General features: G+C 49.6%; 1 protein-coding gene across 1 annotated transcript in view; it reads left to right on the top strand.

Moving 5' to 3' along the window:
* IGDCC3 (immunoglobulin superfamily DCC subclass member 3) overlaps positions 1-24,159 on the top strand; it is a gene marked incomplete at its 5' end in the record, with an annotated part of 95,368 nt that overhangs the window by 44,482 nt on the left and 26,727 nt on the right. Inside the window, 3 exons of the mRNA XM_027879264.1 lie at positions 11,517-11,661; positions 14,334-14,464; positions 19,738-19,875. Coding sequence (XP_027735065.1) covers positions 11,517-11,661; positions 14,334-14,464; positions 19,738-19,875 — 414 coding nt within the window. The remainder of the gene's footprint in view (positions 1-11,516; positions 11,662-14,333; positions 14,465-19,737; positions 19,876-24,159) is intronic.

Below are 24,159 nucleotides of genomic sequence, written 5' to 3'. Positions count from 1 at the left end.
TAAGCCTCTCCGCTTCTTATCAACAAGAAGCCAGTGCTCCCTGGAGAGCTGTGTTTTCTGGAATGTGTCCCTGCTCCTTGGGTTCAGTGATGGTCTGGTGATAGTGAGGAAGATAAAGATGGTGAGATTGGTGGTAACTGTGGTATTGCTTCCTTCCTCTGTGTGACCATCCTCCACGTCCTTCTTATCTTTAACCGTTCTCCTGTGTCCTCACTTGTGTGTGTCTGTCAGGATGGTGATGTGTCTCCCAGGTGTATTTAGGATGCAGGGAGGTGTGCAGGGAGGAGGGAGGACTCGCTGTGGGTGCAGAGATGCTTTTGGATAGAGTGGCTGCTTCACATGGACCTGGCATGGAATGTAAGCTCTCACCTTGCTGTGGGAGTGGGTGTCTGAAGGGACCTTGGCTCATAGAATCCAGCCTGTGTTACCACCTGTGCTGTATCATAGAGTCCTAGAATGGCTTTGGTTGGTGTCCTTGCCATGGGCAGGGACACCTTCTACTAGCCCAGGTTGCTCCAAGCACCATCCAACCTGGCTTTGAGCTCTTCCAGGGATGGGGCAGCCACAGCTTCTCTGAGCAACCCATACCAGGGCCTCCCCACCCTCCCAGGGAAGAGTTTCTTCCTATCATACACTGTGTGTACACTCACAAGCGATGCTGGGGTACAACCCCAAGTGGAACCATCCCAGTGGAGGCGCAGGAAAGGAGTTAACACTCGCTGGCTCGTGCACAGAAACACAATCCCCCCCGTCTCCTCTGAGCTCCCGGAGAGAAATCGGTGAAAACATCAAACCGCGCGTCCTGTACCGTGGGGCCGATCCGCCGGAGCTCTGGACTTTCTCTTTGAGGTGGTAATGGCTTGGCTGCCAGCCAGCAGCGGCAGCCGCCAACGGAAAGGGGGGAATTTCCAGAGATAAGCTATTTTCAGCCAACGGGGCTTCTCTCCGCGAAATAAATAGAAAAAAAAAAAAAAAAGGGACGGGCTCTACGTCTGCGGTCATGTGTCCTGCTTTCGTGGATTTGGCCTATTTTCTGAAGAATGGCTGTAATTCAGCTTGAGTTTCCCCCTGGATTGCTGCCAGCAGAATAGGAAGCTGTTGCTTTTGCCAAGGAGCGAACAGGAGTTTATGTATGTAACTCAGCCACAGGGACGGGCTGACAGCTAACGGCTTAGCTGCTGCTCGGAGGGAAAGCAGACCTGGCAGGAACCGGGATTTTCTCAGGATCACGGTGGTTCAGTCATTCCTCCCTCTTTGATAGCGACACCTCCAATCTGGATTGGACAACATCAGAACACAATGTCTGTGCTCAACACCGAGGGATAGAAGCAGAGGAGCTTTCAGCATTTTGGGAAATCCACCTGGATTTGAGTGAAAATCAGAGTTTAAATGGACAGAAAGGAGCTTTAAAGCACTCTTTTGTGATGCTAACTCCATGCCCCACTTGTTATGGGTCTGTGCTGGCATCCTTTGGTCTCTACTCTCTCCTTCCCCTGTGCACAGGAGAGGCTGTGTTTTTCCCTTGCAGCGGTGAGGCGGCTGCTCTGCGTCAAAGCAATGGAAATCCATCTTTTTGTGATTATTTTTCTATTTGTGTAACTTCTTTAGTCAGCGTGTGCACCATTCCCACCTCTTATTTCATTCCTTAATAAAGAAGGGGAGCAGTTTATCATGCTCAGAGCAGAGTATGGATGTGGTGAAAGGCAGACTGTTCTGAAGGATTTGAAGTTAATTTCCGTGGGACAGAGAGACCGTTGTTTGGGGTTCTCCCACAGCCGCCTTTCCCTGTGCTCTGGCTGCCGTGGGTCCACAGGGAGCCTTTGCTTTGTGTCTTTGGGCAGCTCTTCCCCCTATCTGGACTGTTTGTGCTGGGAGCTCTGCAAGTCAGTGATGTTTTAGAGTCTGAGGGATACAGCTGGGACTCAGAGCTGCTGTGTGATGGGACATGATGGAGGGGTGTGTCTTGACACCACAGAGTCCACCATCTCTGCCTGCTCTGTCTCAAAGGCCAGAGTGTCTCTCTGTGTGCTGTGCTTGGGTTTCTGCCAAGATACTTCGTGCCACACGTTGGGCCATCAGATTTCACAGAATATTCTGAGTTGGAAGGGACCCACAAGGATCACTGAGTCCAATCCTTAGCCCTGCACAGGCCCATCCCCAAGGGTCACACCTTGTGCCTGAGAGTATCGTTCAAGCATCTCTTGAGCTCTGTCAGCCTTAGTGCTGTGACCACTTCTCTAGGGAGCCTGTTCGGTGCCCAACCACCCTCTGTGGGAAAAACCTTTCTAATATCCGACCAAAACCTCCCCTGATGCAACTGCAGGCCGTTCTCTCGGGTCCTGTCTCTGGTCACCACAGAGAAGAGATCAGTGTCTGTCCCTCTCCTTCCCCTCACGAGGAGATTTGAGAAAGAGATCATCTTGGAGGCTGTTTCACCTCTTGCAGGCACTCCCCATCTGCTGCCCAACGGGCTGTAGCTCCATTTTCCATGGACTTGGCCATCCCAGCCGTGCAGGAGCAGCGTGGTGACCGTGGCTCAGCAGCACTGAGCACTCACTGAGCTCCCTTGCCCAGGCAAAGCTCTGACCGTGGCAGGGCTGACCCTGCTGCAGCAGAAGGGAAAATGAAGAGTGAATTACTGGCACCGGGGCTGTTTGCTGTCGGCCCGATAAAAATGGCACCTTGCCCAAGTCTTCTATAAATCACAGGTTCCATTCGGAAAGGAGTTTTCTGTGGTAATTAATGAGCCAGTATAAAGACATTAAATGGAGAATGTGTAGTGATAGAAAGGCTTGTCATTCACTGAGCCATCTTCCCCCATGTGAATAACCACGAGGGAACAAAGGCCAAACTCCTTATAGACTGAAGTGCACTATCTGTGATAGCTGGGAATGAAGTAATTCTCTGAAAATAACAAAGGCGCAGTGAAATACATTAGTAAACTAATTACAAGAGAGCTGGTAAAAACAGATGCTGAAAATTTAAAGCTATTACTGGAATGATTGCTGGCAGAAAAATGGGGGCTGACAACAAAAAATTAAAAAATGCATCTCATTTAAAATTCATTAGCCTGTAAATCAGGACAGCTCCCTGTCTGAGAGCGAGGCTGATGGCATTTCCGTGGGCAGTCGTGATGAAAAGCTTCCTTGCCTTCACCTTCTCTCCGGATTCCACCGGTGCCTCCGGAGATGCCGAAACAAAGTGCGCGCTCGTTGGCGAGCGCAAAACAGCAGGGAAGCCGCTGGCTCTGCCCAGGGAGGTCTGAGCGGGGATGGTTCTACCCAGAGGTGTTGCGAGGGCTGCGGTGGAGCAGGATAACGCCTCGTGCTTGGTTGGCTCGCTGCCTCTCCGAGCTGATAAAAAGCGGGATTGCTCGTCCGGGCTTGATATCGGAAGGAGTTGGCTGCAAACAAAGTGGTCCAGGGCCAAAACCAGCTGTGTGGGAGCTTCCTCTTGTGCCGCCTCCATCAATATTTGGGAGAGAGATGGAAAACATCGTTATTGTGCAACAAATCAAAGTGGTAACTATGTAATTTGTCTTAATTGTGTGTGTCAGAGTAGGAAAAACACGAGGAGGTCCGGATGGGAATCTGGCAGGAGAGACCTGCCTGCTGGCAGTGTACTGCACGCTTTGCTCTGCCCTCGCTGAGCCAGCCTCTCCCAGAGGCTTGCGGACAGCTTGCCCTTCATTTTCTCATTATTTCAGGGGTCTGCAGGGGCACTTGAGTGGGATAAATCACTGGCACTTTGCAAAGAGTTGAACGTGTGCTTCGGAGGAAAGTCCTGAAGAAGCCGTTGCTGTGGATGCAACAGGAGGGAGCATCTTGTTGTGATGCTGGAGGGTGCCCTGCTTTGGGGTGAGGGAGCCTCGTGTGATGCTGGGGTTTCCTAAAAAGTCACCCCACAAAACCAAAGGAGCCCATTGTGGTGACTTGCTCCTCTGGGCAGGTGTCACCTCAGCCCGTGTTGCCCAGCCAGCATCACCCTTGGTGCTGGGGCACTGTGCTGTTGACAGATAACCTCCTCCTGCACTGCAGAATCACCAGCCCCATGTGCAGCCCGCCCAGGCAAATTAAGAGTTGTTTATGACATTTAATACTCCCCCTTCCCTCCAGCAGCGGGGCGGCAGGACCACAGGTTTGCCTTCACAAATGGTCGCCTCAGGATACACTAAATGCTGTCACGAGCCAGAGAGCAATTTCGCCTTGAAAAATTACTGCAATAGAGCTCCCTGATAAAGGTCTCTCCCAGCAATGCCTCCCTCTTCACCAGAAACTTCTTCTCTCCCCGAAACCAATTTGAGAGCGCTAAAGGGGCTGTTTATTAGTCAATTCCCCTGCAAAACAAGAGGGTGCTGGAAGATGAATAACCACCCTGGGCTGCCTGTCATGCTGCTCTGCGTTACAGGTGACGGTGGGATGCTGCTGCCTGCTCTGAGCGTGGGGGGAAGTGGGAAATTTGATCCAAGGAATTGCCAAGATTCGTCTTTCAAAGTGATTTATAAGGAGCAGCATTGCCTCATGGGTAAAGGGCGCCAACGTGCTCCAGGGATGATGTCGGATTTGGGCTGTGACCATGGGTGTCACTTTGTGCCTGTCTCTGAAATGACCAATAGATTTATTGGAAATGTCTGAGGGTGTCCTGGTGGCTCCCATCGAGGGTGTTTGCGCCAAGGCACTGGAACTCACTGCTCTTACTTCCAGGCTGGGGTGATATCTGAGCCCAGCCACATTGCATGGGAGGTCTTGGGTCTGAGCAGGCGGTATTTGGGCAGTGCTGCTGCAGGAGGGAGGGCGTGGTGAAGGTCACTTGCTCTCAGGTGTTTGTTCTGCCATTGCCAGCTCTATCCCCTCAAGTCATGACAACAACTGTGGTGGGGTGTCAGATGTTGGGGACACTCCCTGGCATGCTGTACTGGGACAGTGTGGGCGCCATCTCCCTCCAGAAGAGCAACTTTTTGTGAGTTTTACGGAAACTGTGAGATTTTTCAGCATAAAACAGCCTTTGGGGTGTATGACTCCTGTTCTTTTCCATGCATGGTGCAGAGGCTGCATTTATCCAGACAAAAATCTTTCCCACTCATGGGAGACTACCCCTCCATCAACAACTGATGGTGCTGTAGTTATTTTTCCAATAAGTGAGCTATAATCAATACTATGAATATACTAAATGTTCTTTAGGACCAGGAGATGGACTTGGAGGCGTGTGATTGTGCAGGAGAGGCTGGGTGTGCTGGTGATGGGGAGCACATTCAGTGGAGACTCAGGAAGAGGAGTGGAGCTGCAGCACAGGCATTCAAAGATTTTCCAGGTGCCACAAGAAGTCCCTGCAGGGACTTTTTCGGGGAGAACCCCTTGTCCTCCTCCCAGCCCTGGTCCTTTGCTTGTGCAGGGTGGGTAGAGCAACCAGGGACTCCTGAGGATGTTTTCTCCCACCCCTGCTCTGGGTGCAGTGGAGATGTGTTCATTACTTCCACAGGATATTTATCATCCTCACACAGAAGTGACCTCCACAGGGCTCTGTGCTTTTTTCTGCTTCTCAAAGCAGCAAAACCAACCATAAATCGTGGGTCAGCAGCGTCCATCGGGGCTGTTCATTGCCATGTGATGGGGAGGTGACCTGGGCTGGATTTGGCTCACAGACATCTCATATTGTATGCAAAAAATTGAGAAGCCATAGTCCCAGATCAGGCAGCAATTTGCCTCCTGGTGGACTTGAGTCATGAGGTAGTAGAATTTTTCCCTCCCTCCTCTTGTAAAATATCTGTTGCATGTTCCCTTCTGTGGGCAGCTGCTGTGTCCCACTGGGGGGCATTATCTTAGTTGTCTCTCTTTCATCCCTGTCCCAGGGGCGTAGGACAAGGGAAAATAACAGGCCAGGTGGAGAGTTTGTTCCTCAACCAGAGAAGTCCATCTGATGTGATGTCTTCTCAGCCTTGTTTAAATTATTCCACTCAACTTTGCACGTGAAAACATGAGGACACAAAATGCAGGGAGGGCAGAGAGCCTGGGCCATCCTCCATCCCTGCTCTGAGTGATCCTGTCAGCTCCAGGGGGAGAAAACAACAGCCAAAGCAAAAGAGGAACGAGCATTTGTTTGCAAATATTCCAAATACAAAGTGTGCAGGACTGACCTTCTTCCCCTGTTCATCTGCCCAGAGTGAGGTTGGGTCGTTCCTCCCTCTCTCATCTCACCCTGCATTTTGGTTCCTCTCAAATGAGCTACATTCCTCCAAAAGGTTTTCCTTGCTTCACACTCTCCTGAGTCTTGCAGCCCGTTTTCTTTTGAGATCTGAGGCCCAGCACGGACAATGGAGATTTGGGATTTTCCCCTGCTATGATTAGTGGGCAGGGGCAGAGAGGATTTTCTTCTGTGCTGGGAGAGGCCACGGCTGCTCTTTAATATTTTTCCCTCCTTTTCCAGAGCCGAGAGAGAGAGAGAGAGAGGCGATTTTTCTTCCCTTTAGATGCGAGCGGAGGGCCTCGCTCCTGCTAACTCCTGGAGAATTAAATAGATAAATGGGCGGCGCTGTTGTTCACGCTTCACTATGCACAAAGCAACTTGCATTCGAAATTGGGCTCACGGCGGTTCAGCGACAACCTCGCACAAAAGCGTCATTAGACACGCAGGGCCGGCTCGCAGGCGCAGAGGCTGCTCTGCAGCTGGAGCAGCCACCGGGCTGGCGCGACGTGGGCTTTTATTTTTAGCTTTATAAAAATGCAGGTTTTTTTTAAAATTTGCCGGAAAAAAAAAAGTGGAGAAACACGAGGCGGTGCCTTTCTCTGAGAGACTTGGGAGAGCGCCGCTCTTGGGAGGCAGTGGGGGGAGAGGAGAGGGTGGGATTTGTGGTGTCCATACGCCCCCCATCTTTTGTGCTGGCTCTTTCTTGCAGGAGAATCCTCCATTTCCAGAGTGTGCAGGGGACAAATGAGGGACCTGTGGCTGCAGAGGCTTCACCTGCTGACTTCTTTGAAAATATTCTCTGGTTGGTTACTAACTTAATGGTGAAGGTCTCCTAAGCCACTCTCTTCCCATTCCCCCATGAGGGAATGGAAAATTTAATCCCTCTGCTTGCCTTGGCACTGGTGGCTCCCAGGAAAACATTTGGGAAGGAGTTGGGTGCTCAGTAAATCTCACAGATTGTGAAGGGTGGTTCTGCTGGAGCTCTCAGCCTGTACTGAGAGTGGTTCAAGTTTGGGTTTAATTGACATGGTGGTTGTGTTTTAGAAACAACCCTGACTTCCGGTGACCTGAGGGGAAATTCAATTTTTTTAGTAAATAGGGGAAACTCAGTATGAAAATTAGCAGCTGTCACCATCATCAGGATGAAGCCAATCTTGGAAGGGTTCTGTTTGCCCTTGGCTTGTTCTCTTGCACTGGGCAAATAATTTACTTCCCAGATTGCCTCCACTTTCCTCAGCTGTAACAGAGCTAATGAAGCCTGCCCTTGCCAGGGGAATCTGGAGGCCCAGGTACTGGAGACATATCTCATAAAGCTCTTCTTCCTTATGCTTTGTTAACTTTGAGGCATTTTAAGGTTTGAATTGAACAGGTTGGTGGCAGAAATGTGGAGGAGGAGTCTTCACTTGAGGGCTGCTGTTTGTGGACTGTGTGGTATCCGTGGTGGTGAGGATGGTCAGCTGTCCCCAGCACCCTTCTGTGTCAGAACCAACCTGGCTCTCTGTCTCCCCATGAGTTTAAAATCAAAAGGCAGTGTGATTGCAGAACTAGCTGGGCTTCCCAAAAGCTCTCCCAACACCATGTTTAGCACTGAGCCTTTCAAGTCTTCCTCCTCTCCTTGGGCCTGCACAATGTTTGCGTTTTAATGATTCTGAAGGCCTGGGATTTGCTTTGACATACCAAGTTAATGTTTTCTTTTTCTATATCAAATCTAGGTCAATCTCTGGCTTAACACTAATGCTGTACTGAGCAAAAAAGGATTGGCCACTAATGGTTTCAATTTAGTTTTTTATGGAGTAGAGAAAATTTCACTCAATACCTATTTTCATTTTTATTCAGTTGGCCTTTCCATGGGGTCTGTTGGGATGGAGAGAGTGTTTGTGCTTTGATTAAAGCAGACCCTGGAATAAAACCTCTGTGAATATGGATGAGCATAAGAGCTCACCTGCACTGCATCCATGGGATGTGTCATCAGGGACTGCCTCCCAGTGGGGGTTAGGTGGTGAATGATCCCAGGCATGGGGTTCTCTTTAGGGAGGACCCTCACCTCTGATCCAGTCTCATCCTAGTTGAGGATCCTATAACATGAGGGAAGAAGGGATGAAGAGTAACTCCTCTACCTCCTGTGTCAGTGTGGCTGTAGACAGCTCAATCTGAACCTAGCCTTGGCCAGCATCTTTTAGGAGGAGGCTCTCCCATGCCTGCAGTGTGGGAAGGCTGCCAGGACCATTCCTCATCTTCTGTGAGCCCTTGTTTTGTCTTTCCCTGCCCTGTGCCACTCTCCATGTACCGTGGCCGTATCCAGGTGAGGTGGGAGCAGAGGCACCAAGACACCACGGCTCGGAGCGTCGGTGTGGAGCAGTGAGCGTGCTTATGATTTACGTTGGTTTTATGGCTTGATGACACCTGGAGATGGCAGAGGGAAGTTTAATGGGAACAGGGGTGGCATTCACCCCCTCTGCTGATGATAAAAATGGCCTGGGGCAGCACCAGTCCCTCCTCGGCACACGGATGCTGCCTTGCCGGATGGCGGAGACCGTGGGCAGATGGATTAGAAAGAGCCTCCCCTCTTAGGAGCTCGCGGGTGAATATTGTGATTGCATGTATTTATTTTTAAAATTATTACGGCCATTAGCATAGAAATGAGCTGCAGCTCCCTGGCTGCTGGCCAACCCCACCCGGGCTGGCGCAGCTCTTCTCCGTGGCAGCTGCAGCAATAGCGCCCGGCGGATAACGGAGGTCCTGGCTCTCGCTGAGGAAAGACAAGTGACAAACAGGAGCAAAGCACTCTGCTCCCTGAGTTTGTTACAGTCAGCTGGGAGGCACATAAAAACCTCACCTGGGTCAGCAGAGACTGAGCCCCTCCCAGCAATGCCCTGTAAAGCAGTTGAGCTCCTGCCCCTCTCCTCTCCTTCCACCCAGTGATTTATTCCCAGGCTGAAAACACCAGCTAATCACTTACGTGGAAGTTTTGTTGCTGTTTCGCAAGGGATGCTCCAAAAGTCTTTTGTCTCTGCAACTGTAAATAAACTCGTAAGCCTGTTTTAAAAATAGCATTTTGTAGCTCAGTGCATGAATTTTTAATGCATCTTCTGCAAACCAGCTGGTCTTGGCAAGGGTCACAGTGTTTCCTAGGCATTTAACATAAAACTGTGCTTCAAAGCCACATTATAGGGTCGTTGAAGAGTAATATTTTACTTAACATCCTCATAACTGAATTATTTATAACTTGCCATGTTTTATTCATGATAAATATTAATACTGGTGTCTTTAAGAGTAGAGGTTATTGCTGCAGTTTTACCTATAAGAGGTGATATTATTGAAATACGGGAACGGCGGTGAATTCTGTAGCCAGCAGAGCGAAGTCTGTGCCGGGGCTGTTCTCATTCACACCTCCCTCTTCTTATCAACCCTGTCAGCCACCGAAAAACCTCAGCACTGAGCATCTGTACATTTGAAAGGAATTTTCCTGCAGGCATCTGAATCCCTTTTTTTTTTTTTTTTTTTTCTTTATTGAAGAACTTTGTGCCATTCCCATTAATTCTTGGATTCATTTCTTGGTGAGGGTTCATATGCTTTGGCTGTAAAATGCTCAGCCTGGCCTGGGTCTCCCTGCAGGCTTCCTTGAGCTCTCCTGCTGCAAGCACCCCTGGATATCCCCCATGTTTTGAAGCATCTTTTGCCACCTTGGAAAAGGGATCATCTGGTGGGGGAGACCCCCCAGCAGCCTTTGGGCTCCTTCCCACATGGCTGAGTGCTCTGGGCCATGATCAGTCTCATTTCAAGGCTAAATTTATGTGAATTGGGTAAATTGCCATTGCACCATTGGGCTCCATCCTTTACCAGAGAGGATAATTGCATTAGCTTTCATCTTGGGAAAGGGAAATACAATTTTCTGTGATCTTTTCGCCTTGTGCTGGTGCATTCCCATCTGGCCGGAGCATCGCGCAGCCACCCCCGGCACTGCTCCCATCGGTGCCTCCCAACATGGGGCTGGCTGCCCATCCCACCCTCGTGGCTACAAACCTACCCCAACCCTCCGGCCGTGCGAGACCAGGGCTTTGCTCCGTGTTGCTCCATCAGCTTAACAAATCTGCCGTCAGCGGGTCGAGCGCGGTGGTTGCGGGAGCAGCGCAGGTTAATGCAACACATATTTAATGTATGATTGCTAATGGCCATCTCCCATCTGCCTGAGCCCAACTGCAGTTTGCAGATGAATGATTAAGCTGCCCTGACACACAGGCAGCTTGTACCTTAGCAGAGCTACAGTCATTACACTTGATGCATGTAAGAGGGGACGAGGCTTGCTTGCTGGGGAGAGGGGTGTCATCGGGCTGGGGCGGCGAAGCAGGGCCTCCCTTGGACTTTATTTTCTAGGATAACGTGAGGGATCTCCCCGTGGATGCAGCACTTTAAATGAATCGTGAGCTAAAGAACCACTGGGATGTTTATTAGCTTCGAATATGCTTATTGTGGAGTCAACAGGCAGCACCTTCCAATTAATTAATAGTAATAATTACGGTATTATTTATGTGGCTCTAATAGCGTGCCAGAGTCTTTCCACAGGATGGTTACAGCTGTGGCTATGCTGGAGCAGGCTGGTCTGTATTCACCCTGCGTGGTGGGGTGTGTCATTTGCTGTTGGGTGGTCCCAACCCCAGAAGCCTCGCTTTGCTGAGCTCTTGGCAGCTGCTCTTTCTGTCAGCTGAACCCTCATGCTCCACAGCCAGGAGATGTGGCTGTTCCTTCTGCAGTGCTGGAAGGCAGAGCGTGCAAGGAACGGGAGCACCAGCAAACAGGGATGGAAATCAAGGGGCTTGTAGGTTTTATACCAGGGTGTTGGGGAGCTCTCCTGCTAAAGGTATTTAAACAAAGTGAGTTCAGGAATCAAGCTGTGCACATCAGAAGGATATTTACGGTGTACCTAAGACACTGGAAGCAGCATAAAGAATCTACATCTCTTTTCTGATGTAGATCCAAAACCTGCTCAAGCTGTCGAGAGTGACCTCGGATACGTGCCAGTGCAGTGGTTGTGTGTCTTGCTGCTCCTGTAGACCTCACTGAGGACCATGTGGGTCGTGGAGCACTGTCTCCTGTTCTGGTTGTGTCAGTCAGTTCAATGTGCAGAGGCAGGCACATGTCAAGAACTCGCCACTAGTCTTGTTTGTCCATGCAGAAGGTTGAGCTGCAAACTAGCCTTCTGCTCTTGCGTTACAATCCCGTTTGCTGGCTCTGGGAAATCAGGGTGCTTCTAGGTCATGGGAAGTTGTCGACGTCTTCCAGTTGCAGATCTCTCTCTTCACACGTGAATAATTTCGTCTCTTTTTGCCTTCCAGCGATGTCCGACTTCCACATCCACCCTCAGAACGCAGTGGTGGAGGAAGGTGGCGTAGCGAGATTCCAGTGCCAGATCCATGGCTTGCCCGAGCCGGTCATCCTATGGCACAAGAACAGCATGCCGGTCAACACAGACAACGAAAGGTAGGACATGTCCAGGCCGTGTGCTGCTGCCTTTCACCAGGTGGAAGAAAGTGACCAGGCTTGCTATTGCTTTCACAGTTGTGCTCGGAGACAACTAACCTGGGCTGGGGGTCTCGGCCAGTGTTTCTGCTGTGGAAGACTCTTTCCATTAATGTTGTGGCTTTTCTGGGCTCCTTCTGACCAAACACCGTGCAGAAGGGCTGGCAGCTCCCAGGAGAGGTAGATAAAAGCCCATTAGCTGATTTTGAAGGTCTTGCACTGATCCTCCGTGATCAACCCTCCTCCAGGTTTGTTTTCCAGCTTGAAGAACCTGCCCAGCAATCCTCAAAGAGCTGAGTAGCTTCGGCATCCATCGTCCCTCCATGGCTCCATTTTGTGTAACTCACCCTGAGCCAGATCCATGACTTAGGATATTCCGTGTGCGTCCTGAACCCTCGCGAGTGCCGAATTACACCGTGGCTGTCAGACTTTCCTTCCCATGTGGACTACCTTGTGTGTGGCAACCGCAGAGAGCATCCCACGGCACCCTGGGCTGCCATTTCCCAGGCAGCTCTCCTAAAGAGCAGCTCCAGCTGCCCCCCCCTTCCCCGCCTAGGCCCGGAGCGGCACGTCGCCGCTTCCTGTGTTTGACAGGCTGCTCCCTTCGCGTCGGAAACGTCCCTCATCGGGGTTTGATCCTCGGAGCGGCGCGGGACAGGTGGCAGGAAACGCGTGCTCGGTGCCGGCAGCCTCCAGGAATCCCAACCGGAGCTCGGGAGCCGCGCACCCGCCGGCGGGAGACAATCGCTCACCGCACACCTCGATCGCGGATTGACGGCCGTGCCTTGGGAACAGGCGAAACCAGGAAGCTGTAAATACTTTCCTGAAAGCCCCTATTCTTAAAAAATGTCAGTTCTGCGGCAGAGCGTGGTTGGGTTCTTTGGAGGCAGGAGAAAACACGAGGGCTGGAACAATGCCTGACCTTTTCAGCGTGGCGGTGAACTTACAGTAGAAGGACCCAAGAGGCCCAAATCTGCTGTGGAAAACTGCAACTGTCAGGTTTTGTTTTTCCTTGCGTTTTTCATCTGAGATTTTTTTTAGCCCAGCACAGGGCTGATTTGTTAAGCTTGATCTCCTCTGAAGGATTCCTGTTCGTACAGGTGCTGAGCTGGGGATGTGGTGGAGCAGGGTGGCTGATCCGAGGTGGCATCAGCAGAAGTAAGGGTCAGAGAACAGGCCCTGATGCCTTGTGGCATCTCGATGAGATGAAGCAGGACAGATGAAATCCTCCATGCATCCTTGATCCTTTGCATTTGATGCCAGGGACAGAGGTGTGGGGATGGTCAGAGATGTGGCAGGGACTTCAATGTGACTAGGACTTCTTATCTCCAAGGCTGAGGAGCTCCAAGACCAAGAAGTCAAGACTTTTCTCCAGCCCAGAGAGCTCCAAGCTGAGCTCATCCCTGCTGCTTCTCCCCCAGGACAGGGACCTTGCCCAAGCCCTGGGGCACATGGGCCAGGAGCAGTTTCACTACATTCGTGTCCTGATTTTGAACAGGTTTGGCTTTTTGTAGGAGTAAAGTTACTGGGGAGCTTTTTTATTGTCAGCTCAGTAGATTAATCTCTGACACCAGAGCCTGGGTGATGAGAGTTGCTTCTCTAACTGAATTGGATTTCTGCATTAATCACGCCTGGTGCATTTCTGCGTATAAAGTGTATATAAATTTGTATGCCGAGTCTTGCACTCGCAGGCTTTGAAGGCAGGATAATAGCTTTGGAATTGAATCTTCTAATGCTGTGGGCAGATTGTTAACAAAAACGAGGGCTTCTTGTGGTATAATTCATCCAAAACAATGGGCATTTTAAAGTCCCAGAGAGATTGCAATCAACTTCGGGCCGTGCAAAACTGATTGCTGTCACACCGCCACCGCCACGGAGCCGCACGTTCGGAGCCCGGCGCGGGGAGCAGGTTATAGGCACTTAACCATATGCTGATATGGAAAAGATACTCTGCATCTTCCAGGAGGAAATGGATTATTAACTCATCACGGTGTAATGGCTTACTACCAGCCAATTTAAACACGGGGTTGCCAAGCAACCTGTAATGTATGTGTACATGTATGTGTGCATGCACGCGTGGTTTAAATGTGCCCGTGCTTTAAAGATAGGAAATATTTATTGGTGTTTACGTTTGCCCGCTCAATATTTATTTTAAACACGCCTTTTCGTGCCTGTGAGGTTTTGCGTGGATTTGAGAGCTGGACCTGGAGCCAGGAGTGTGGAGCACAGGCTTCTCCTGATGCTTGTCCATGGTCGCTGTGCTGCAGCTGATGAGTGATAACTCCCATGTCATGATAACTCCCATGTCAGCTGTGTTCACGTGAAAATGCACTGCCGGAGCTTTTCCACAGGTTAAATAGGAAGCATTTACTTTGTAACCTTCCAGCAGAAGTCATCATTTCTCAAGGATGCAGCAGGAGATAAGGAAAGGGAACATGCCCCTCTGTTCAAGAAGACCAGAGGCTCATGTACCCATGAAAGCGCTGATGCAGTGCTAAGCGTGGGCTCAGCCTGCAGGGGCCGCATCCCTGGGTGTGTTGGCACCAGCCTGCCTCACCTGGGTGGGTGTGCAGCCTGCTGTCACATCGTGTCCTGCTTTGCAAGCTTTTGTTTCTGCTTGTCTCCTCCCACAGGTACACGCTGCTGCCCAAGGGGGTTCTCCAGATAACGGGACTCAGAGCAGAAGACAGTGGGATATTTCACTGTGTTGCCACCAATATTGCTAATGTGAAGTTCAGCCGTGAGGCCCGACTCACCGTGTCAGGTTAGTACCAGCTACACTGCCCTGGCTGCCTCTCTGTCTTCTTCCCACTGCTGTTCTGGTCAGGGTAGTTTGGGAGAGCTTCAGGCTGACAGCACTGAAAGGTGTTCCTCTGTCCAGCCGTAACACCTCCTGTGTTCTGGATTGTTATTAGTTCCTGCCAGATCAGTCCATTTGATAGCAGATAAATCTGTCTCTTTCCCTGTAAATTAGTGCCAGTTTCTGGATAGAGGGAGGGCAGTGAGAAAATTGAGTTACAGCAGCTTTACATTAAATAAATTCTTTTGGAAATGTGGAAGATTCATCATTTCCTTATGAGGCCTGCCCACTCTGAAAGTAATTGCAGCACACAGGGTGATCAATTCTTTATCTAATGAGGGAATTGTAGGCTATTAGCGTTGCATGGACTGAAGCAGGCTAACCTTCCTTTGGAAGATGAGAAGGAGAAGCCCTGAGCAACCCAGGCTGAGTTTTGACTTGGTTCTTTATCCACATTTGAAGCCAGTGAATGAAGTAGGTTTTCACCTCAGAAAGCTCCAGCTGAAGAAATACTGGAGCCTTATGGTCTCCTCCCCACAAAGAAGGCCCAAATCACATACTTGCAGTGTGGCTTCTTGCTGCCCAAGGTGGGGTGTGAGGATCAAGCAGCCAGGAGTGAACGACACCTTTGTGCCCGTTTAGAAATGCCTTTCATTTGTTCAACGTCCTTCTATGAAAACAGGACAACTTCGTTCTCCTGGATGTCAGGGCACTTGGGGGTTACCTTCAGGGAGGGTAAAAGTACCAAAGGAGTAGTCACTGCAAATTGTGGCTGTGTCCTGCTGGCAGGGTGGGCTCTGAGATCCAGGACTCCAAGTCAGAACCCCCCTAAGATTCTGGGTACCCTCTGTGCCACCCTGTGACAACAATGGTGAGGCATCTCATTCTGCATCCCCTTTGGAAATGGAGATTACATCTTTGGAGATAAGAGGCAAGGGAAGTCTGCACAGGGCCGATTGGGTGTGTGCTTCTCTTTGAGCTTTTTTTTTATATACAGCAAAAGGTCTTTCCCTTGAGCTGCAATCCTCCCGTCCATCAGATACACATAATTGCAGGTACCCAGTATCTGGAGGCTCGTCAGCCACAGTCACATCTCACAGCTTCCCATCGCCCTCCAAAACACTGGCCAGTGGTTCTGGAGCAGAGACTTAACACCTGTGCTGAGTGTCAGCTGAGCCTCTGCCAGCAGTGAAAAAGCAGCACGTGTGAAATGGGGTGAAGCCGAGGGAAGAGTGATGCTGTGTGTATCAACTCTGACAGGGAAAGAAAGCAGGTTAACTGGTTCTGAAAGACCTGGGAGCTTTTGGTGCCTGTTACTTATCTGTTTTCTTGATCTATTTGAACAGTAGCCACGTGGAGGAAAAAAAGAACAGTAAATTATCGACGTGGTGAAGTTCTTTGTGTCAGTTTACTGGCCTGAGTTATTATTTCTCGCAGGGCAGAAAGCACCAGTTGTTCTCATCTGACCATCCCTCATTTCAGATGGATATTTTCCAGGTTTCCTGTCTGTGAAACATTTGTGGTTTTTTTCTCTTCCTTAAAGCAGTTGGGTGATGGATACAGGCACCGTGTCTAAGTGCCTGTTGAAGGGTTTGGACCATGCTTCAATGCCTGCATGTCAGCAGAGCTGCTGTAACGGGACATTTGCATGGAAAACCCATTGCACTGGGTTAAACCTCCACGGAAAAGGTTTGTGCTCTGTGGTGTTTGCTAAGAGCACGCAAATATCTGTTAGACCAGGGCTGCAGGTATGTGTTAGCATGTGAACCCCAGGCTTTGGCACAGCAGCAGAGGCTGTGGTGAACCGCAGAGCTGGCACAGAGACGTTGCTTCACTGGTGTGGGTGTTGTGTCAGTAAATACTGAGCTAATTTGAGGGCTGCTGTGCACATGGAGTTTGGCATGATGGGGTAACCAGTACTCTTGCAAATCTTTGTGTCACCTCCCACTTGTGTCACGGGCTGAAGGGAAATGTTCTCTCAGCTCTTCATCAGGGCAGGAGGGGCTCCCTCTTTTCCTAACAGGGCAGCAGCTCCACCCATTGCTTCACCCAGAGAGAAGCACTAAGTCTGCCTGCCTGGGGTTTCCAACCAAGCCCTGACTGGGGAGAGAGGAGGGAGAGGATGAAGATGGGCTCTGGAAGGGCACTGCCACACCCTGGCTGGAGAAGAAGGGGAGAGTGGCTGCCTTGGGGGGGTGAGGGACCCTGCTCGCAGTGCTTTCCTCCTCTCCCCGGCTGCAGGGCTGCCGGCAGCGAGCGGCGCGGGGATGTCTTCCAGTCCTGCTGATTGATTATTTTCAAGTGCCTGCTTAGCAGAGCTGCTCCCGAGGGGCTGCCTGCCTCTCTGCACTGACACCTTCCCAGTGTGAGCTGCATCTCTCTCTGCTGCTGTCCTTTTGATCAAGATCTGGCAGGCGACGCTCCCGTCCCTGCTGGAGTGCCTGTCACTGCTGCCGGTGCCGGGGAACTCCCCATCCTCACCTCGACTGCTGCTGGTGGAGTCCCTGGGGACCACAGGAATCATTAGAGCCTTTTTCCCTTTCAGAATAAATTTCCCCTGTGCTGCCCTGACCCCTGTTGAGCTCCAGCAGCGCTCCCCTGCCATGAGTCCCTCGTTTTGTCACTCCTTCCTCCCCAGCCCTGCATCAAAGGGCTGTTGTAGTTGTAGAAGGAAACCTCTTCCTTGATGGTGGGGCATGGTCAGCCCCTTTGCGTGGTGCTGATGTGTGACTGCAGCATCCCTGCTGGATCACTGTCTCATCTGCCCCTGGAGCTGGCACTGTCATGGGCATCGGGATCAGCAGCAAAGCTACAGAATCATTCCATTTGCAGGAGAAGGTGAGCAGCAGTGGCACTTCCAGAGCCGGGCAGGGTTTGCCCAGACTCAGGGAGATGAGCCCACACCCCAAAACCTGAATGTCTGCTTAGGACTCAGAGTATAAATCAGAGTGAGACTATTACAATATTTTATTCTCAGCATAGTGCGTTTTATAAATTCTGCTTTGATCTCAGCTCCCGTTTGCTGATATTCCTGGGTGACCTTGGACAATTCATTTCATTTCTCCGTGTTTTGAAATATTGAAATCGCTGTATTATACGCTGATAATACCGTATTATTCTAAGCTTGAACATTTAGTATTGTGATTTAGAACAATAAATCTACACGGGTTTTAAAGGCACTCCGAGGTACTGAGGGGAAGGTATTGTTTTTCAGATCTCTTGGGGTTAACCAGCCGGTCATATGAATTTATTGTGCATTCTGGTTCTCATCAAAAAATCTGCATTTTATGGCTTGCAGTGAAATGCATTTAGTGAGAAAGTCAGCTCTTAAGTCACACTGACACGGTGATTTTTCTTGGATTTTGCCCATTTACACACGAGCACGGAGTCTCTTTATCACTCCCCGTTTAGCTCCTGTAGGAACAATTAACAGACGAGGTGCTCTGATCTGTTTTTGCCCTTGGACCGCTGTGAAATCCCCCTGCTACACCCTGACTCCAGCCCCTGAGCTGCTGAGAAATGGTAACACTCGGAAATGCAGGAAGAAAAGAATGTTATTCTTGGAGAAAAGCCCCTGCAGATAGTTTTCGGTGGGTCACTTGTCTTGAACAAGCTTTTTGGACATTGGAAAGTCCATGGAGAGGAGTCAGTGTGGGATGGTCCCTAGGGCAGAGCCCAACCAAGGACTGTGCTCCCCAGCCCTCCCTGTGCCCCTCTCCTGCTCGGGGGCACACGACCAGCACAAGTATTTCTCTCTGCAGGTGTACAGAGCTTTCTTGCCAGCAGCAGCTGTCAGATTGATGGAATTCCTTAAAACACTGCTTGACCTCAGCGTTTCTGGAGTGTAACCCAGCTCTAATCGGAGCTGGGGAGAAAGACTAATGCAGAGGTTTTCAGTGTTCCTGTTTGCTGAGGGAGAACTGAGAGTATCTCTTGGGTTTCCTCCTCTCGTGCTCCAAACAAAGGGGAGTAAAGGCTGCAGGGACATTTGGCCAGGGATAAGGGACTTCTTAGGGACATTTGGCCTAGGAATAAGGGACTTCTTAGGGACTCAGAAGATTTGGGTTCAGCTGTGCTATTCCTGGTGCAGGATGGTGGTTTTGTCCCGTACTCTTGTCCTGTCTAGTGAAAAGTGTTTTCTTTTGCTTGTCCTCTGCCTGGATTTTATTTTATTATAAATCTGTTCATCATCTTGTGTGATGGGTTTCATTCTTGGTTGCTGCCGCTTGGTGCTACTGTAATGCAAATAAATGATCAGTGATTGTGTTGTGAGCGGTGAATGTGTCACAGTTAGAGGAGTGGGATGCATCCTCTCCCTGCAGGAAAATGGCAGGGAAATGACAACCCCGTGGGCTGCAGTCATGAGAGGAGCATCACCTCTCAAAAAGATCCTCAGCAGGAGCCAGGGACTGGCACCTCCATTGCTCTGTGTCCCAGGACAGGGCTTTTGGAGCAAATGACACCCAGCAGGAAGAAAGGCTGCTCACCGAGACAGATTTAGGCGTTGTGGACTGCATGAATTACTTTATGGCTTGAGATGCTGAAAGATGAAGCAATTCCTTCATTTATTTGTATTCCTGCTGTCCTGCATCTTGTGTCCTCCCTATATACCATGGTTTTCCTGGACATTTGCTCTCTGCTGTTCACAGTGCGGGTCCTTTTTTACTCTCCTGATATCCGTGTGTTAACAGGGCTGTTTGTGGCTGGTCAGTTGGCTCAGGGGTTTTCCCCAGGAGTATCAGTGCACACTTAAAACATGTTCAGTGTGACTGTCATGCAAACAGGTGCTCCTTTTGTTTCAGGTGCATCTCAGATTTATTGAGGATTACACCAGCCACATCTAGGATTTAGAGTCCTAGAGTGGTTTGGGTTGGAAGGGACCTTAAAGATCATCTTGTGCCACCCCCCCTGCCGTGGGCAGGGACACCTTCCACTGTCCCAGGTTGCTCCAAGCCCTGTCCAACCTGGCCTTGGACACTTCCAGGGATGGGGCAGCCACAGCTTCTCTGGACAACCTGTGCCAGGGCCTCACCACCTTCACAGTAAAGAATTTTCACGTGTGTCTAACCTAATTTTCCCCTCTTTCAGTTTGATCTCATTACTCCTTGTCCTTTCACTACATTTCCTGATGGAAGAGGACGTGCACTTAGAAGGGATGTACTTAGCATGAAGTCCTCAATGTTTCCTTTAAACAAGAGACAACCAGATGCCTTTTAACAACGATTCTGTCCTTGCAGGCTCCCACTCTACTGTTTACAAGGACCCCATGATCCTCGTGGGGCCGGAGAACCTCACGCTGACCGTGCACCAGACGGCTGTTCTGGAGTGCATCGCCACAGGCAACCCCCGGCCCATCGTCTCCTGGAGCCGCCTCGGTAAGCCCTGGGGTCACTGGGGTTTCCCCCTGCTCCTCCTCCCTGTAGCCACCATGTGGGAAATAGGTAGATGCCACTGACTATTTTATGCAACAAGCGATTCACCCTCTCCCTTCCCGCTAAAGCTAATTGTAGGCTTGAAGTGCTTTTTATCCTCATGTCTACACTGGTTTTTTCTCTCTGCCAAGATCCTGTTTTCAGCTGTTAGAGAAGTGGGTTGGTTAAACCTGTAGATGTTTCTTGAAAGGTGATAATTTTATCTTTTCTCAAGTGACAGCATCTTCTGCTGCTGCATCAAAAACATCACCACTGTTGGCCTAGAGAAACAAAATCATACACAAACACATCTTTCCCGTAAAAACAGACTTGAAAGAAACTTGCTGCCTGTTCAGGGAGTTTTAAAACTATTTTGAGGGAAAGAGAGTGTTTAAAGTAGTGCATCTGAAGCTCTGGAAAAACAAATGCTTGCTGCTGGGGTCCGTGATGTGTTTTTAAATCAGCATGGAAACCAGAGGTAGTGTCAGATGGCATCATACAAGAGATGAAGAGCAAAGGGCTGTGTTTCTCCAAGGGTTATTTTAGGTTCTAACTTTGTGATAATGGCTTGGAAACTATTTTGCTCAGAGCAGCACTTCCATTGCCCTACAGAAACCTGTGCTGAGCAAAGGGCTGACGGATTTTATCTTCCAGAGCCTGTAACTGCCTGTGTGCCCGTGGGGTTGGGTTGGGTTCACTTAGTGTTTCCCAAGCCCTTGTGGTCCACAAGTGATGTTGTTTTTGGGATGCTCATCTCCCCACGTTCCCCAAGGTGGCTGTGAAGCACAAACAGGGGTAGTTCTGTCTCGTGCTGCTGTGCTGGCTGTGGGACTTCACCCCCGTGGCTCTCCAAGGGCCAGGGTCCAGCTCATGGGCAGGGTGACTTCCCACTCCAGAACTGCCTGACAGGGAATGAGGACATGTATCCAGCATCAACTGGATGATTTTTCCATGTTTGCCCTCCTGCTTGCATCCTCTGGTGGCTTGTAAAATCAGCCTGTCTCTACCACTAGCTGCTTTTTTTTTTGCCTCTGGAGCCATAACCATCAGATTGATGCTGTTTTAAAGATTCCCCAGACACGCTGTATCACTGGTTTGGTTCTCCTGGACACAAGGCAGCTCTACGTTAGCGCTCAACTATAATAAACTGCTTTATAATTGCCTTAATTGTAAGTGCTTATTACCTTCCTCAAAACACTTGTCTCCATAGAGCAGTGCAATAATGAAGATGTAATAGCACCGTGCAGTGTTTGTCTGGAAGGTCTGAGCTCAGCATTGCCTTCCACCAAAAATAAATACCCACTCCACGCAGCACTGGGGCAGAATGAGAGCTACTGAATGGGAAACAGATCCTGTTATTTTCCCTCCCCCTCAGCAGGAATGGTTGCTGTCCAAAGCATCACAAGGTCTTGTTTATATGACAGTGATGTGGCACATGCACAGGCTCTCTGATGACTCGGTGGGTTTGTCGTCTCTTTTGTAGCCATTTCGGAAGCCCTTTCATGTCTCTGTGTCTGTGTGATCAAGAGGAGGGAGAGGGTTTATGCTGGACAGGGAGGTTCTCAGAGTATCTGTCATCTCTGGCTTCCTCCCATGGGGAGGTCTTCCTGAAGTTCCTCCTACAGAGCTGGTTTAGCTTAGATAACCAGTTAATTTCACAGAATCGTTAGGGTTGGAAGGGACCTCTGGAGATCACCTAATCCAAGCCCCCTGCCAAGGCAGGAATATACTTAACTAAGGGAAAAAACCCGCTTTTAATCCATTCCCAGGAATAAAAAAAATCCATGGCCATGAAGTCTTAGAGCTGATTTAGCAATAGACCTGACTTAATTTAAACAAAAAAAGTCAATTCCATGTGAACACCTCTCTTGCCTGGTCGAGGTGAAGAAGAGCTGTGGCACTGCCATTGTGCTGGGCTTTGCACAGGGCGTGCTGCTGTTTTGGAGCCTCCCTCTGATCCCCTCTGCTCACAGTTTTGACACTGTGGCATTTCTTCTGTCAAAAAAGGAGCAAAAGAACAATTTTGCTTTCACAGCTTTCTGGTGCAGGGGAAAGCAAGCCATAAACACCATTTGCACTTTCTGCTTTGCCTTTGCTAAAACCTGGCCGGTTGTCAGTGGGAAAGGCAGCTATATTTTGCTCGAAGGGAATCATTCAAATTCTGGGCCAGTTTTTGAGTGTCACACGATCAATTTTGAATTTAATTTCCTTGGGAATATGTTGTAGCCCCCTGACCACAAACAGAATTCCTGCGTCTTGCCGTGCATGAAATGTCAACATTCATTAGAGAGCAGGCTCTGAGACAGATGTAAAATCATTAAGGGTTTGTTCAGGGAAGATAGGGCTTTTCCTTTCAGAGCTACGCACTTCAGGCTTGGACCTGTATGTGTGCACAAATGAATATCCTGGGCACTTACAGCAAAGCCTTTTGAATGAACGACGATTTTAATGTATCTTTACCCTTTAACTGACAGGCCACTGAGCTGGCCTCCATAAAAGGTACCAAGGCAGAATAATAAACTATTTAGAGAGATACAGAAAAGTGAGGCGAGAAAGAAAGGATCAGTGATTATCTGATAGCGTTATACAGAAGTTGTCAGAAAGGGCCCCACAATGGGAAGGAAATTACTAAAGAGGGAGCCATTCAAGAAGTAAACTATACAACAATTGTAGGAGCCAATTAATTGGTAACTTATTGGACACAGAAGCTTGCAATAGATGGCTGACTGGTTGACAGGAGCACCGTTCCCGTAAGTGTTTAGAAATAATAGAGTAAATTTCACCACTTCACATACTGAATAGTCAACTGTTGCAATGTACTCTAAATATGCTAATCCACAGTGCCCAGTGCCCGCCCGAGCAGGAGACCCATGCGTCTAAAAAGTGGAAGGCTACTATGACACAATACAAAGAATTCACAAAAGACCTAAATGATCAACATTTAGAAAGTTGTTACTTTCTTTCTACTTGCTACTTATCAAAGAAAGGCGTCGGTGTTGTTGCATATTCATCTCGCCTGGCACGTTTTAAGGGGGCTCCATAATTGGTGCCGGTGTGCCAATCACCCGGCTAAGCGGGCGGAGAATGGGCTCCAGAAAGCATCCCATACACCTTGGGAAAATAAATAATGCGGCTCCCAAACCACAGGCGCCTTTCATCCGGGCTCCATCCCAACAGGGAGCATGGAAGTACCTAAAGGAGGCCTAAAGGAAGGGCTGGAGGGGGAGTTTTTGCAAGGCCGGGCGGTGATAGGTCAAGGAGAATGGCTTTAAGCTGAAAGAGAGAGGATTTATTTTGGATATCGGGAAGGAATTCTTCCCTGTGAGGGTGGAGAGGCCCTGGCACAGGTTGTCCAGAGAAGCTGTGGCTGCCCCATCCCTGGAAGTGTCCAAGACCAGGATGGATGGGGCTTGGAGCAACCTGAGGTAATGGAAGGTGTCCCTGCCTATGTCAGGGGTTGGAACTGGATGGTCTTTAAGGTCCCTTCCAGTCCAAACTATTTGATGATTCTGTGAAGTCTCTACTAGGCTGTAACAGGAGCATGTTTTGGGAGCATCTCCCATTTGGAGAACGGTCTCCTTGATTTGGATCTGTCTGCTCTTCCCAACAGCTGAACCTCCCCCTTCTGTCCTCATCAACTGAGCGTCGACAGAGAGAATCTGTCTGACATTTCCACACAGACTGCCTTGTTTTCTGCCCTCAAATTTTCTGCTTTTGACTTCATAAAAAGAAGTAGAAGGTCATGTTAAATGAGCAGTGGTTTCAGGCCTGCGTGGGCCCCGAGAGCTTTGGGAACTGAGCAAGTGTTAGCTTTTGCAGTCTTTCAGCTCTCCTCCATGGAGACATGACTTGGTGATGGCAAGTGATGCTGGGGTCCACGGGGTTTGGATTGGTTGATCCAAGCCACTCTTCAGGCCTCTGCAGAAAGAAAACAGGGTTAAAATAAATAACAACCTTTGCAAAGCAGGTGTGAGATGTAAGTCCCTCAGCACAGCAGTTCTGCAAAGTGCTGAGCTTTCAGGATGCGAGGAATTTCTTGGGTAAACACTCTGTATTATTTATATGTGTTGTCAGTGTTACTGAGTTGGACTAGATATTAGCTGAAGATCTTCTGACTGACTGTGGGACAGCTCAAGCTGAGTGAGGCACAGTAGAGTGAGAAGGATGGAGCAGGCTGGGAAAGTAGAGGTGTTTCTGGAGAAGGCCTTGTCAGCGCTCTTGGGAAGGGAGGAGTTGAGTGAGAGGTGT

Source organism: Empidonax traillii, unplaced genomic scaffold (assembly GCF_003031625.1).
Source record: "Empidonax traillii isolate 1590-97213 ecotype Southwest subspecies unplaced genomic scaffold, ASM303162v1 scaffold52:size1600334, whole genome shotgun sequence".
Classification (NCBI taxonomy): domain Eukaryota; kingdom Metazoa; phylum Chordata; class Aves; order Passeriformes; family Tyrannidae; genus Empidonax; species Empidonax traillii.
This window is presented reverse-complemented; position numbering and strand designations above follow the sequence as displayed.